Here is a 12,788-nt window from a genome sequence, read left to right as displayed (position 1 = left end):
TGTGTTTTCATGATCCTCTTCGAGACTGGATCTGTTCAATTAAAGTAGTACGTTATAGTAAACTGCTCAGTAATTTTTTTGTCTTAATGTATGTTACAACTTTCACTTAAATAGAGTATTTTAATCTATTTAAGCTGCAAAACCAGAACATTCTCAAACATCAGTAAGATTAAATAGATTATTTAAAAATTATTTATACCATATTGAAAACCAGAACTGTAAATAAAAATTCAAAAACAATGATTTGACTGAAATATTGTGGGAGGGATTCAAAATAAGGAATAGTGCTTTAAATACTACCTCATTCCAATAGGAATGGTGTAATAGTAGCTATACAGATGACTTCGTAGTCTTCTAAATCTGAAAAATAATATGAGGCATGAACAATAGCAGAGATAGAAGAGTAGTAAATACTGACAATACCCCTACTTGTTAGCAAGCCTGTTTCACTTAAGAGGGAAGGGATTTGGAATAACTTCGTAAATATTGCATTAGAACTTTATTACAGGGATTAATATTTACAATTTTAAACAGCGGAAATGAAAAAGCAAAGGGAGTTTTATCACAAACTGGGCATGGAAGTTCCAGGGGACATCAAAGGGGAGACATGTTCTACAAAACAGCACCTAGATTCCCATCGAAATGGTAAATGGTCCTTTATTTATTTTGTCTTGGGTGGATGACGGCTAGTAAATTGATGAACAGACCTGTTGGAGGTTTGTGCCTAGTTGGCTTATTAGAGTCACAATTGTTTTATAGCACAATACAGTGAGTGTAGGATTGCTGCTTTGTCCCTTATTTGTGTACAGACTCTTTCTTTTTAGCTGGTCATAGCATATTACCCTTGGCAGAGGAGATCTCCATAGTAGTGCCTGCATGGGGGCTCCGTGAAATTACCCAGCTTCAGGGCTGCTAGCAGTTGAACTGAAGGTTGTGCTCTGTATGCATTCCTCTCTTTCATGTGTGGGGCTAGTGTTGCCTAAGCAGATAAGCACAGTTTAGGAAAAGCAAAGTTTATTCTATATTGCAGTCCTGAACTGTGCTGTTTTAATCAAATTAGCATTACAAGCTGCTGCTATGTGTTATCCCATATATCTGGTTTCTTATGTAAGGTGAAACTAAAACAGATGAAAATTCAAACAAAGAAGCTTCAGAGGAAAAACAGGAAGAAGATAATGACTACCACCGAAGTGATGAACAGGTGAGCTCATAGCGCATGTTTTAATTTTATCCTATATTTCAGCTTCAGTGCTTTGGTAAGCTAACAAGAGAAAAATAACTGTTTCAAGATGTTTTTTCTGTCCTCTGATACAAACAATGCACTGTTGCCCAATGCTTTTGTGTAAGCATGAGTTTCATCTTTGGGTTTTGGCAGGAATGGAGAATACATTGAAGACATTTGCCTTCAGATTTGATAGTTCTGTTTGTTTATGAGTTTCCAAAGTATTATTTGCTTTCAAAACAAATTCAGGTTATTTGGCCCCCCTGCTGAAGGACCGTATCCCAGTGTTGTTGTGTTACATTGAGCTGAATGTGTATCAATGGTTATGAACAAAACCTTTTACACTTCTTCTAACTTAATATTTGTTTTGTTTTAAACCTCTAATACTAAGTGTTAGTCATGTACCATAAAAATAGTATGAAAGCTGGGAAGTTCACCAGTAAGTTTTAAACTGAAAGCATGCTTGAAAGTGAAGTCTCCTTCTGCGATAAACAAGCCATCCCTTTTATGTTTTCATGTTATGTGTGTCCACACTAAATTAAACTTGGATTAATTTTCTTTCCAATTATAATGTAAGGGAACTTTCAAAGGGATTGTACCTAGTACTAGATCCTCTTAGTGCATAAAGTAAATCTTCACAAAAAGCTTAGACTAAGTAATGAATAGCTGGATAAGAAAAGAAGTGAGAATTGAAGCATAGAAATTAGAGAGACCTTTGGGGGGATAATCTTTAGAATTTTAACTCCATTCTTTTTAAACTTTAAATTCTCTCTTAAAATTGTTAAAATTCTGTTTTAAACTGGCATTAGCAGTTGCATTAAAAGCAAGAAGTTATGTTAAAAGCAATCATTAAAAAATGGTAATGGTATTCTTACTGTGTATCTTACTCCAGCTTTTGACATAGGGTCCTGTTGAGCTATTGGCAGCCTTTGAATTTGGACTGAAGCAGCCTTGTTCCAACATCAAAAATTCTTTCTTGAACTTTTTTGTCTAGATTTGTTTTGGTTGCAGTAGTGCTTACCACTAAACTGACAAGATGTTAGGAAATGTTTTTGTTTTTTTTTATAGGACTACAGACGTTTCAGTTTAAGGAATACTTACTAGTACTGTACGTTTTCACTTTGCTGTATTAATAAAAACTGCTTGTGGAATACATAATGAAGACTGCAGAAAATTGTTCCAGCCAACCCTGACTGTTTTTGCTTTTTCCTGAAGGTAAGCATCTGCTTGGAATGCAATAGCAGCAAATTGCGTGGACTGAAACGAAAATGGATTCGTTGCTCAGCACAAGCAACAGTCTTGCATCTAAAGAAGTTCATTGCCAAAAAACTTAACCTTTCTTCTTTTAATGAGGTAATATTTTAATTTTTTAAATGATTTTGCAGGTATCAAAACCTTACAAAAAGTGTGCGATTGTTCCTTTGCAAAGGAACATCTTTTAGTCTGATTTCATTTTCACAAAACAGAAGCATATACTGTTTCTTGAATTATATGTTATGTAGCCATTTTCTTGTCCTTTCTTGGGTCTATACAGGAATTGCCATTTAGTTTGCAGTGCATCTTTTTATGTCCATATACAAATAGTTGAGCTAAAAGGCTTGGTTATGCGCTTCCACATGTGTTGAAATGGACTCTAGCAAGGTGCTTTGTTTGACAGCTTGTAGTCAGGTATACCCCACCCTTTCAGAGATTTCATGGTCAGTGCGGGGGACAGACAGTAACAAACACTTTAACACTACTGAAGCCCAGTTTAAGAGAAAGCACCACAAATATTTTGTTCCTCTTTATGCTCTCAGCGAAGCTCAATCTGAAGTTGCTGCCTACCATGACCAGAGTGTTATTAGATACCTACTTTTCCCTTCCTTTGCAGGGAATACTTGGAATCATGGGAAGAATTTATGGTGAAAGGTACAGAAAAAAAAGCAGTTCTTTGCACTTCCCCTAGTTCAGATTCAAAATTAACAGTGGCAAACATAAGAATGCAGCCTCTGTTTACCACTTTGCTGGGTCTTGGTCACAGTCTGTAGACGTCTCAATTGACTCTCAGCTTGACATCTCCCAACCCCACATTATGTCACTCACTGAATTTAATTAAGACTTTTAATTCAAATCCAACCATCTGTTTTCCAGTCCAATGTGTCAACACCTTTCTGCTGAAACTTTTCAACAGCCCATTTGCATCTGTATCACTCTTTCTTCCCAGCTTCTGTACACTTCAAACCAACACTCTGTCTTATGGTTGGAGTATGTCCCCAAACTCTGCTAGTCTTCCTGAAACAAAACTGTATCTTCTGTCTCATCCTCAGCTGGCTTGGAAGTGGTTGACTCCTGGCTGTAGCCCAGCAGTAACATAGCTACCATCACTGTGTGAAGGGGGTTATTTTTTTGTGTGTTGTGTTTAAGCCGTCCGTTCTGCTGTGCTAGTCTGTGATGTAACAACCTGCTTGGCTTTTACTGAAGGAACAAACTTTCAGGAGTACTGTTTATTTCTTTGTGATCCCTCCCTACCTTCTTAAAGAGTACATGAATTGTGGCGTAATCAGCGTACCAGTACCAAGTAACAGGTACATAGTAGAAGGATTTAAGCTTGTGGGCACTTGGTTGATTGCTATAGACTATTGCAGGTTTGAGTTACTGCCAATTAGATAAGTCATGTAAGTGGACTGCATGTGCATTCAGGTCTTTCTGGGTTGTGTGGTAAAGCATTGTTAATACAAGCCACCTTGGTGGAACTTACTGTTTTCATGCATGTTCCCTGTTCTAGTTTATGTTCAGCTATTACAGTTCAATTGATTAGTAGTTATATGATCCTCATGTTTTTGTGTTTATATCCTCACTGTTTCTAATACCAAGATCTTTAAACACTGAGAAAAGTAAAAATAGCTGTTGAGTATCTGCAAAACCCCCATAAATATAGTATATGAGGGAGGTGGCAGGCAGTTTCTTAAAAAAATGTATCCTTATAGCAGAAAACCACCTGACTGGTGTTAAGTAAAAAATTTTCATAGTATGTTAAGTAACAGAGCTGTCTTTGAGATTTGTGAATTCTGTCTCCTTAATCATTTTACTTGGCCTTTTTAAAAGCATGTAAAGCTTTTAGGAAAGGGCATTAGTACTGTTCAGGAAGCCAACTCAAACAGTTAAGTCCCGTTCACACAGTATTTCCTGGTCTTTCAGCATTTTATGTTGAGAAAAGACATTCTCTTTTCTTTCCTTGGTACTGTTTTTTTGCAGAACGACTGCAAGATGAACAGTTCCAGTGTCTTCAGAGAAAAAAAAATCTTGTCAAACATTTATAGTATTATCTGAAATACGTTGTTTCATGTACTGTGTCCCCATGAATTAACTGTCATCTTTGTTTTGTCAGCTGGACATATTATGCAATGAAGAGATTCTTGGCAAGGACCACACACTCAAGTTTGTAGTTGTTACTAGATGGAGATTTAAGGTATGATACAGTGGTTCCAAGTAAATCATGTAGTGGCCAAATACAATGTTTATAAAATAGGTGTCATTTGGAACTATACTGCAGTAACTGCAAACTCGATAAAAAGTTACTTTAATAAATACCTAATACAGCATCCTTAAACACCAAGTATTAATTTTGTTTCTAAGAAGATAAAACTGTTCAGTTTTGGGCCTACTGTGTTCAGTTTTGGGCCCCTCACTACAGAAAAGACATTGGGGTGCTGGAGCGTGTCCAGAGAAGGGCAACGAAGCTGGTGAAGGGCCTGGAGCACAAGTCTTATGAGGAGGAGCTGAGGGAACTGGGTTTGTTTAGTCTGGAGAAGAGGAGGCTCAGGGGAGACCTTATCGCTCTCTACAACTACCTGAAAGGAGGTTGTAGTGAGGTGGGTACTGGTCTCTTCTGTCAGGTGGCTGGAGATACGACAAGAGGAAATGGCCTCAAGTTGTGCCAGGGGAGGTTTAGATTGGGTATTAGGAAAAATTTCTGTACTGGAAGGGTTGTCAGGCTTTGGAACAGGCTACCCAGGGAAGTGGTGGTGTCACCATCCCTGGAGGTGTTCAAAAAACGTGTAGACAAAGCACTTCAGGACATGTTTTAGTGGCCATGGTTGATGGTTGGACTCCACTATCTTAAAGGTCTTTTCCAACCTAAACGATTCTATGATTCTATGAAGGAAAGGGAAATTAAGTATTAACTGCTAGGGAAAAGGGAACACTGCATCAACTGTCAAATTGTTATCAAGTCTGACAAAGGAAGGGGAAGCCACAAGAAAGTACTATTTTTAACTATTTCAGGTAAAACTGGTTTTAATCCACGTAGGTGGGGAAATTGATTGTGATGCAGAAAAGGCAGAAATTTTCAACACAGTTCTCTTCTGTAGTTCAAGAAGGCTGTTTTACCTCTAAAGGAGAGGCAGTAATTTAAATGCTTGTCTGCCTTAGTTAAGAAAACTTCTAGCAGCATTTAGTAGGCATAAACAAGGCTGGTTAAAAATGTTTGAGTACATCTTTGATTTGCTTATTGTGGTTTCTTTAAACAACTTCCGTGACACTGAATAGTAAACAGGGGGGCATTCATTCTGAGTATTAGTTACCACATTAATAATGGCAGCTCAAGTGAAATGGGTGTAAGAATGAATTGCAAAATTGAACACTCAGGAGGCAAGTCACACCTACAGAGTCAGTGTATGTGTATTTGGGGATATTTGAACTAGGAGTTAGTATTCATAATGGACAAGCAACACTGTCCAAGCTTACAGTGACTGAGGTAGAACCACTTGATGGCTGTGGATGCATATCTAGAAGAGGTGCAGGTGGGAGTGGGGAAACGTTTTCCTGTCTTTGTGTAGAAAAATAATTGACTTGCATAAGAGTTACAGGATAGAAGTCAATGGTCAGTCTTTGAAATGTAGAGAGGTCACTAAGGGATTTCCTACTGCAATCTGTTTTGTATGATGCTCCTGAATGACCTGGAAAGGTGTTTGAGTAGTGCAGTAACAGTGCACTGACAACATTGTGGTTATTTAGGATAGTGAAGACAGATTGATGACAAAGGATTGAAGCAAGCCTTTACAGTTCTGAGTGACAGGTGATTAATGAGCACCTTAAGTTCAATGTAGGTAAATATAAAAGGATACAAAGCAAATGTTAGGGACTGGGAGGGAGGGGTGAGGAAGAGAACCAAAGAGCAGCATCAAATTGATGTGCATCTGTACAAGTCTACTATTCACCTTTATCATGAAAATCTATGCAGTTGTAAGTCACATGGAAAGGGGAACTGTAAATTGACTTCTCAAGTGAAAGAGGTGGGGGATGTAAAACAAAAGTGGGAGGTGGGAGGTCCAGAAGAAACAAGAGAAAGCAATTCTTAACATGAGACACAGAACTCCTTGGTGCAGGATGTTGAGGATGTTAGAAATTTACCTATGCATAAAAAAGCAATGGTTACAGTCACAGAAGAGAAATCAAGTGAGACCTGTTAAATATGAAGTACCACATGCTCTCATGCTGCTTTCTGGACATCATCTGTGTTGCTCCCTTACTGGGAATGGGTTTTCCAGGTTAAACAGACCTGGTAGAACTAATCTTAAGGTGATCAGCTCCTGAGACAAACAGGAAAGGGTTCTTCATCTCTTCTTTGAGCTCCACAGATGAAATTGCATCTTGTCTTTGCCTTGGTGAAATTTTGACAGGGCAGATAGCTACTCTGATAGTTCAGTTAAGCTTTTGTTTATGAAACAAAAGTTTTACCTGCTGAACAGATTAGTTCTGGTTTTGTTTCTTAACTTATCTGATATTTCTGTCTTGCAGAAAGCACCTCTACTGCTACATTACAGACCCAAAATGGACTTGCTGTAGGAGAACTTTATTGTCCTTCTGGACAGAGTTTTTTGCAGAGACTATCATCTGGCACCTTCTTAGTGCATCACTAATCACGTGACACAAGCCAGCCAAGTAATTTTGGAAGACTAGGGCTTTCATAGTGGACTGTCCTTCTGAATATTTCTTCTAGGGATGTGTTACCTAGATTTCTGGACAGAAAATATTTATACTTTTTTGTACGGAAGAAAGAAGTTGCAACTCAACAAGACACTACCAGCACTAAGTTTACAGATGCTGAAAACACTTCACAGTTCCATGTAGCTCAGCCTGATTTATCTCTTACAGTTACACAGAAATAAGTTAGAATGTTGTGAGGTGATTTAAAAATGTTGCTTTTGACACCAAGTTGCATTTAGTTACTTTTCAAATTCTGAATCTTTAAAAACTATATTTTTGCAAAGTGTTCTTGTCTTATATAGTATGCCTGATTGCATTGGCTTTATTCAAGTTATTCTGTAGAGCATTGAACATACCTAATGATATAGTGACTGGTGATAATTTATTATGCTGCATTGAAAACTTCTCAAAATCTGGGAAACCAATAAGTTTGTCATTTCTGCCCAGTTATTGCTCTCCCTCATTTTGTGTTTTAGTAAAGTTTTGGCACTCCCTTATGCATGTTGATTTGGTAAGATTAATAGAAATAATTTCAGTTGATTTTAATGTGCCCTGATATTTTGCTGTGGCAATTGCACCACATAATGACAAATACTCAAAAGAGCTAGATTTGTGAACTTCTTAAAAAATAAACATTTCTTATGTAGTTGTGGCTTGCAGAAATCAGTTTTTAATTTAGAGAGAATTTGCTCTCACTAGCTATTGAAACACTGGCTCTTGGGCAACTTTGGGTGATATTGCACAGTTTTAATTTCACTGATTAAAAATTCCTCAGATCATTATAAGCAGCTCTATATTTTCTTTAGCTGTTTTCTTACAAAACCATAGCATTTTCTTTAGCGCAATTCCTAGCTGTTGGGGGGGGGTGGGGGGTGGTGCGGGTCAGACAAGATTATTTTAGCACCTTCTGGCCTTAACTGATAATTCTGCTTGCATCAGCTGTAATGGATGCAAGGTAATCCACACGTGCGTATGTATGTATGTGTGCATACATCTATACACACATATAACTATGTTGTGTTATAGAATGCAACCTCAATAGCACTTGGCAGGGTTCACTGCACTTTTTGTAAGGCTTTTTGAAATAGTTGGCTTTTTAAAAACAGTAGTTGAAAGTGATTTCTGCAAGCTGTATACAGTATAGCATATATAGCGCGATTGTGAGAGTATTTGTCTGGCACAGGTGTCAAGTCACTGAAAACAGGCTATGCCATATTATTGGTAGCTGGAAATAGTTAACCTTCTAATTGTTGGAAGAGTTCTCCAGTCAACTGAAAAAGCTAGTTGCTCTTCCTGTTATTAAACCCTGTTATTTTTTGATAAATTGTCTTTGGATAAGAAAATAAGTTTGCCTGTCACTGCCCTGCTTCCTTTAGGTGTGCTCCTTCCCTTCTTCTGCTAGAAAGTATTACTTGTTACTCAGTAACAGGAAGCTGCTAACTGCAAAAGGTTTATCTAAGCATTTTAAATCCTGTTCCTCTTCTTCAGTTTTCAAAGCACCACATTCCTCAGCATGTGTCCCATAATTTCCTTTTTCGGAGTCTTCAGTCCTCCTTTTTCAGCCCTGCTGCTGCAGAAGGGGTGCTCCAACTTCTGATTACCTTTGAAAACAGGGTTCCTCATTTTTAATCACAGTCACAGATGTGAATGGGAAGGAAATCAAGAAGTATGCGAGCAGGAGATGAAAGGGAGCATACCAAGCTGTGGAGAGGGAAAGAGCCACACAAAGGCCAAAAAGGGCTGCTGTCCTTGCAGATGAAGGTATAGGATAGCTGCATTTGAGTGTTTGGGTTATGCAGAACTCTACGTCTGGGCTGGGTGGCTGGGTTTGGGCTGGGAGGGATGGTCTGTGTGCATGCATAGAAGCAATGGAATTGAACTTGGCTCTGGTTTTGTCTTACTGTTCATGGACTCAGATGTATATATTATAGCTTTTTTTCTGTCTTTAACATTACTTGAACTGGCAGAAGAGAACAAATGACATCATGGGTCTACGACTTTTATAATCTTCTAATGAAACAGTGAATGCAGGTGGTATGGATGTTTACACAAACTGACCTCCGGGGCCTTTCTGGAGCTACTTATGTGGTTGTTACTGTCCTAGTGTAAATAAGTGACTTGCTGTAGCCACTGAGGCACTGAAAATATGAACAGGGCTGTAAGTGTCTACCCTCTGTGCACCCTGAGTATACAGACACTGGCTGTACCTGATGTAGACATAAAATTAAAGCTGCCAGACAGCGTTCTGATTAACCACCTTAATCAGGATATATATATATACACACACACATATAAAAACAAATATATATATATCTTTATGTGAGATCTGTCTACCTCAGAGTGTGTGTACTGCAGAAACTCTTTGTACGACTAGATATTGATGCAGTTCTGTAAAAGTACATTGGGATTTTAGTACTTTCCTGTGTACTTGTGCAACTGAGAAATTAGTTACGAGCATGCAAATTCAGAAGCCTTTCAAATCTATCTCTTGCTGTAACAATCTACAGTACAGAACATACATTTATAACCATCTTTAGAATCACTTGAATTTGTTACGGTGCTATCAATACATTGAAAACTCTGTTTATACCTGTATGGATACATAAATTCAAGCCAGTATTAATACCTACAGCTGGTTTTTCTGCTCATCATTGTGTGTAACTGCTTTTGCCATGTGTTTAATCTGATAAAACCTCACCAGTAAAAAGAAAAAAAAAAAAAAATACAAACCCACCCAGTTATTTTTCTAAATCACATGTCACAACATCTTTGCTACAGAAATTCTTTCCCTCAGGAGGGATGTGACTGTGTCTGGACCATATGTTTATTTCCTTTAGCCTTACTAGAAGACTACAATGCAATTGAATTAAGGTCAGAGGGAGGTCTTCTTTGGGTCAGAGCCTTGTTTCACTTCTGTGAAGCTTAAGAGACAGTTTAATTTATATCATTTGTATTGAGTAAAATAACCCTGATACTGTTCAAAGTTGGACTAAGAGTTGGATTCAGCATAGGTAACTCTTAGTCCTAGTGAGATCATGTTAGTTTATTTTGGCTTTCATGAAGATGCCATTACTGTGAAGTAGTTTTCACAATTGCTTATGCTGGTAAATAATTGCAGTAAAGAAGTATCTTGTTGCATTATCCTCAGCAGCAATGAGACTGATGAATCACCCACGCTCAGAGTCTCATTAAATATAGTTTCATTAAAAATAGAGAATTCAGATAGAATATATAATATTGAATTTAAATAAGATTTGGGGTTTTAAATTTTAACTTTATAAAATTATTTATTCTATTTTAAGCCTTCTGTCTTATTTTACCATCCAAGTATTTTTGGTTTCGGTGGTCCAGCTTTATTTACGGGCATATAAAATGAAATTGTAAGATGTTTTTACAAGCTTCTTCCTTTTACATTGAGTTTGAGTAGCTTTTATTTGTATGTTTTTGTTTTGTATGGATGAAGAGCATTATGCTTCTGTGCAATAGGTTTGAAACATGCATTTATTAGGCATATGTTTAAATTGTAAATGTAGCATCTACTTACCGTTAAATTTAAAAGGAATGTAGATGGTTTTTCTCACTGTTCAAATGGGGTTTTATTTGGGGCTATTATTTGGGGGGGTTGTTTTCTGATTTGTTCCTTTTTTTATTTTAAGAGTGAAGTGTGGGATTTAAATTTGTGTAAGTACAAGACCTATCTGTCAGCAATATTTTAAAATAAATGATCTTTCAAGAAACCTTAATGTGAATTGTGGCAGCAATTGGCAAGACTTGCAGCCTATCTGAAAATGTTTTGTGCCATTGTTATGTCTGGTATATTTGTGTACCATCAAACCTGGGAATATTTATTTTTATTGGTTGTGCAATAGTATATTTACACAACACTATCACCTCTGGGGATATGGGACCATAAAAAATATCAGACTACAACTATGATGGTGCTATTTTTTTCCAATAGGCTATGAGCCTTGGAAAGTTTATCTGGCTCTTATTGTCTTTATAACAACATAGTTAGTCCTAGGAGATTCATTGAGGTTTTTTTTCTACTGGATGATAAACATAACCAGACAATTAGCCTATTTTACAGCATTATGTGTCTTACCATTGAGCTAAATATAATAGGAGAAAGCCAACCAGTCTGTACATCAGCAAGATGAATCTTAATAAGTACGTAAAATGCATTTTGTACAGAAGGCTTGACTGTACAGAAAAATCAAGTTTCTGTATTTCCTCAGGTAATCACTTCAGTTTGGATGTTTCACTGGAAATGTTAATGCAACCTACACTTCACTTAGTCCGCCTAAAGTTGATAGGAAGGCAAAAAAATTGTCCCATACACTAGAATCTCTACGTAAGATATAATTAACTGTAACTAAGGTCTTGAGATCTGTTGTTGAAATAAAAAGTTGCAGAGAGAACAACATTAAGGAACATGGAACAATGCTTCAATCTCTGCTTTAATCAAGACTTGCAATCAGTACAGACATTTTGTAGGAACTTGCATCTTGTGGCAAGTCAACAGTAATGTTTTACTGTGGAGTTATGGTTTATTTATATACAAATTAAAGCTCTGGTCCTGTTATTTGATCCACATTTGATCATCCTTAAGGCTTCTTGGAAATCTTTTGAAGCCACAATGACCTGTCCAGATCCTAGTGGTAGGGTAGGAACTAAATGTCCAATTCTATGAACACTTACATTGGTAACTTTACTAATAACCTGGATGGTTCAACAGAAACCAGTGGGGTCATTCATGCAAATGGTTAGGTGTGGCTGAAGGAAGAAGCCCTGATTTTTGAATACTGATGTTCCAATATTTTTTTTTAATTTTTATTTGAAACTCAAAGCATTGGTTTAATGGAATCTTGAATTCAAGTGACTAATCTGGACAAAAGGAGAGTTTGTTCTTTCCTTCTGCAACAAGATTATGTTATGGTTAAGGGACAATAAGCCAGTGCAACCACTAAGCCTTTATCCTCAACATGGCATAATAAAGATTCTGGAACTGTTGCAGTGTAAAACCATATTTTTGGCTTAGCTTCATTTGAAAGTTTACAATTTTTTACGCTTTGTGTTGCTGTGTAATTTTTGTACTATTGGTGGCTAGTTTTGTCTGAATAAGCCTTTTGGGATTATTGCTTAATGTTTTGATTTTATGATAGTGAAGCTTGTATCCAGTGTTTTGCCAATTAATATTATATGCTTGTTAATAAAAGCAGAGAAACTAACTGAAATACTGTCAGGCTGGAAATTATTGTCCCATTTTTCCCCAGGAACATAAGGAACTAGCTGTCATATCATAGCACTGAACAAACACAGTGTGACTGAAACAGTGGTGGTGTGGCATTGCATTGTCATAAACAGCCTTTTACTCCAAACACAAGGATGGCCCAAAGTATTACTCCACTGCACAGAATGGCAATATGTGCGTGACAGGTGTCTGGCAAGTAACTGCCAGTTAGGAAACAAAATGGCTTCAGCTATAAAGAGGAAAAACACAGTTGCCCTGATGTGTTCTTATCCACAGATACATAAAGGTACTTACTTGACCTGTATGTGTTACTTTCAGTCTTACCCTTACTTGGTGATGTTGATGCGC

The 12,788-nt window shown here is 37.2% G+C and overlaps 1 protein-coding gene across 14 annotated transcripts in view; it reads left to right on the top strand.

The window, feature by feature from the left end:
* The window catches only part of PCGF3 (polycomb group ring finger 3), a 62,973-nt gene extending 50,550 nt beyond the window's left edge, over positions 1 to 12,423 (top strand). For 12 of the 14 annotated variants that reach the window (XM_030004700.1, XM_030004692.1, XM_030004693.1 and 9 more), the window contains 5 exons: positions 535 to 645; positions 1,113 to 1,201; positions 2,438 to 2,575; positions 4,590 to 4,670; positions 7,001 to 12,423. In XM_030004700.1, the coding sequence (XP_029860560.1) occupies positions 535 to 645; positions 1,113 to 1,201; positions 2,438 to 2,575; positions 4,590 to 4,670; positions 7,001 to 7,048 (467 nt within the window). In that variant the 3' untranslated portion in view covers positions 7,049 to 12,423. Of the gene's footprint in view, positions 1 to 534; positions 646 to 1,112; positions 1,202 to 2,437; positions 2,576 to 3,092; positions 3,131 to 4,589; positions 4,671 to 7,000 lie in introns of all 14 variants that reach the window. The other 2 variants (XM_041120816.1, XM_041120817.1) reach the window with 2 other exon arrangements.
* Positions 12,424 to 12,788: the final 365 nt, after the last annotated feature.

The sequence above is a fragment of the Aquila chrysaetos genome, chromosome Z, assembly GCF_900496995.4.
Source record: "Aquila chrysaetos chrysaetos chromosome Z, bAquChr1.4, whole genome shotgun sequence".
Taxonomy (NCBI): Eukaryota; Metazoa; Chordata; class Aves; order Accipitriformes; family Accipitridae; genus Aquila; species Aquila chrysaetos.
This window is presented reverse-complemented; position numbering and strand designations above follow the sequence as displayed.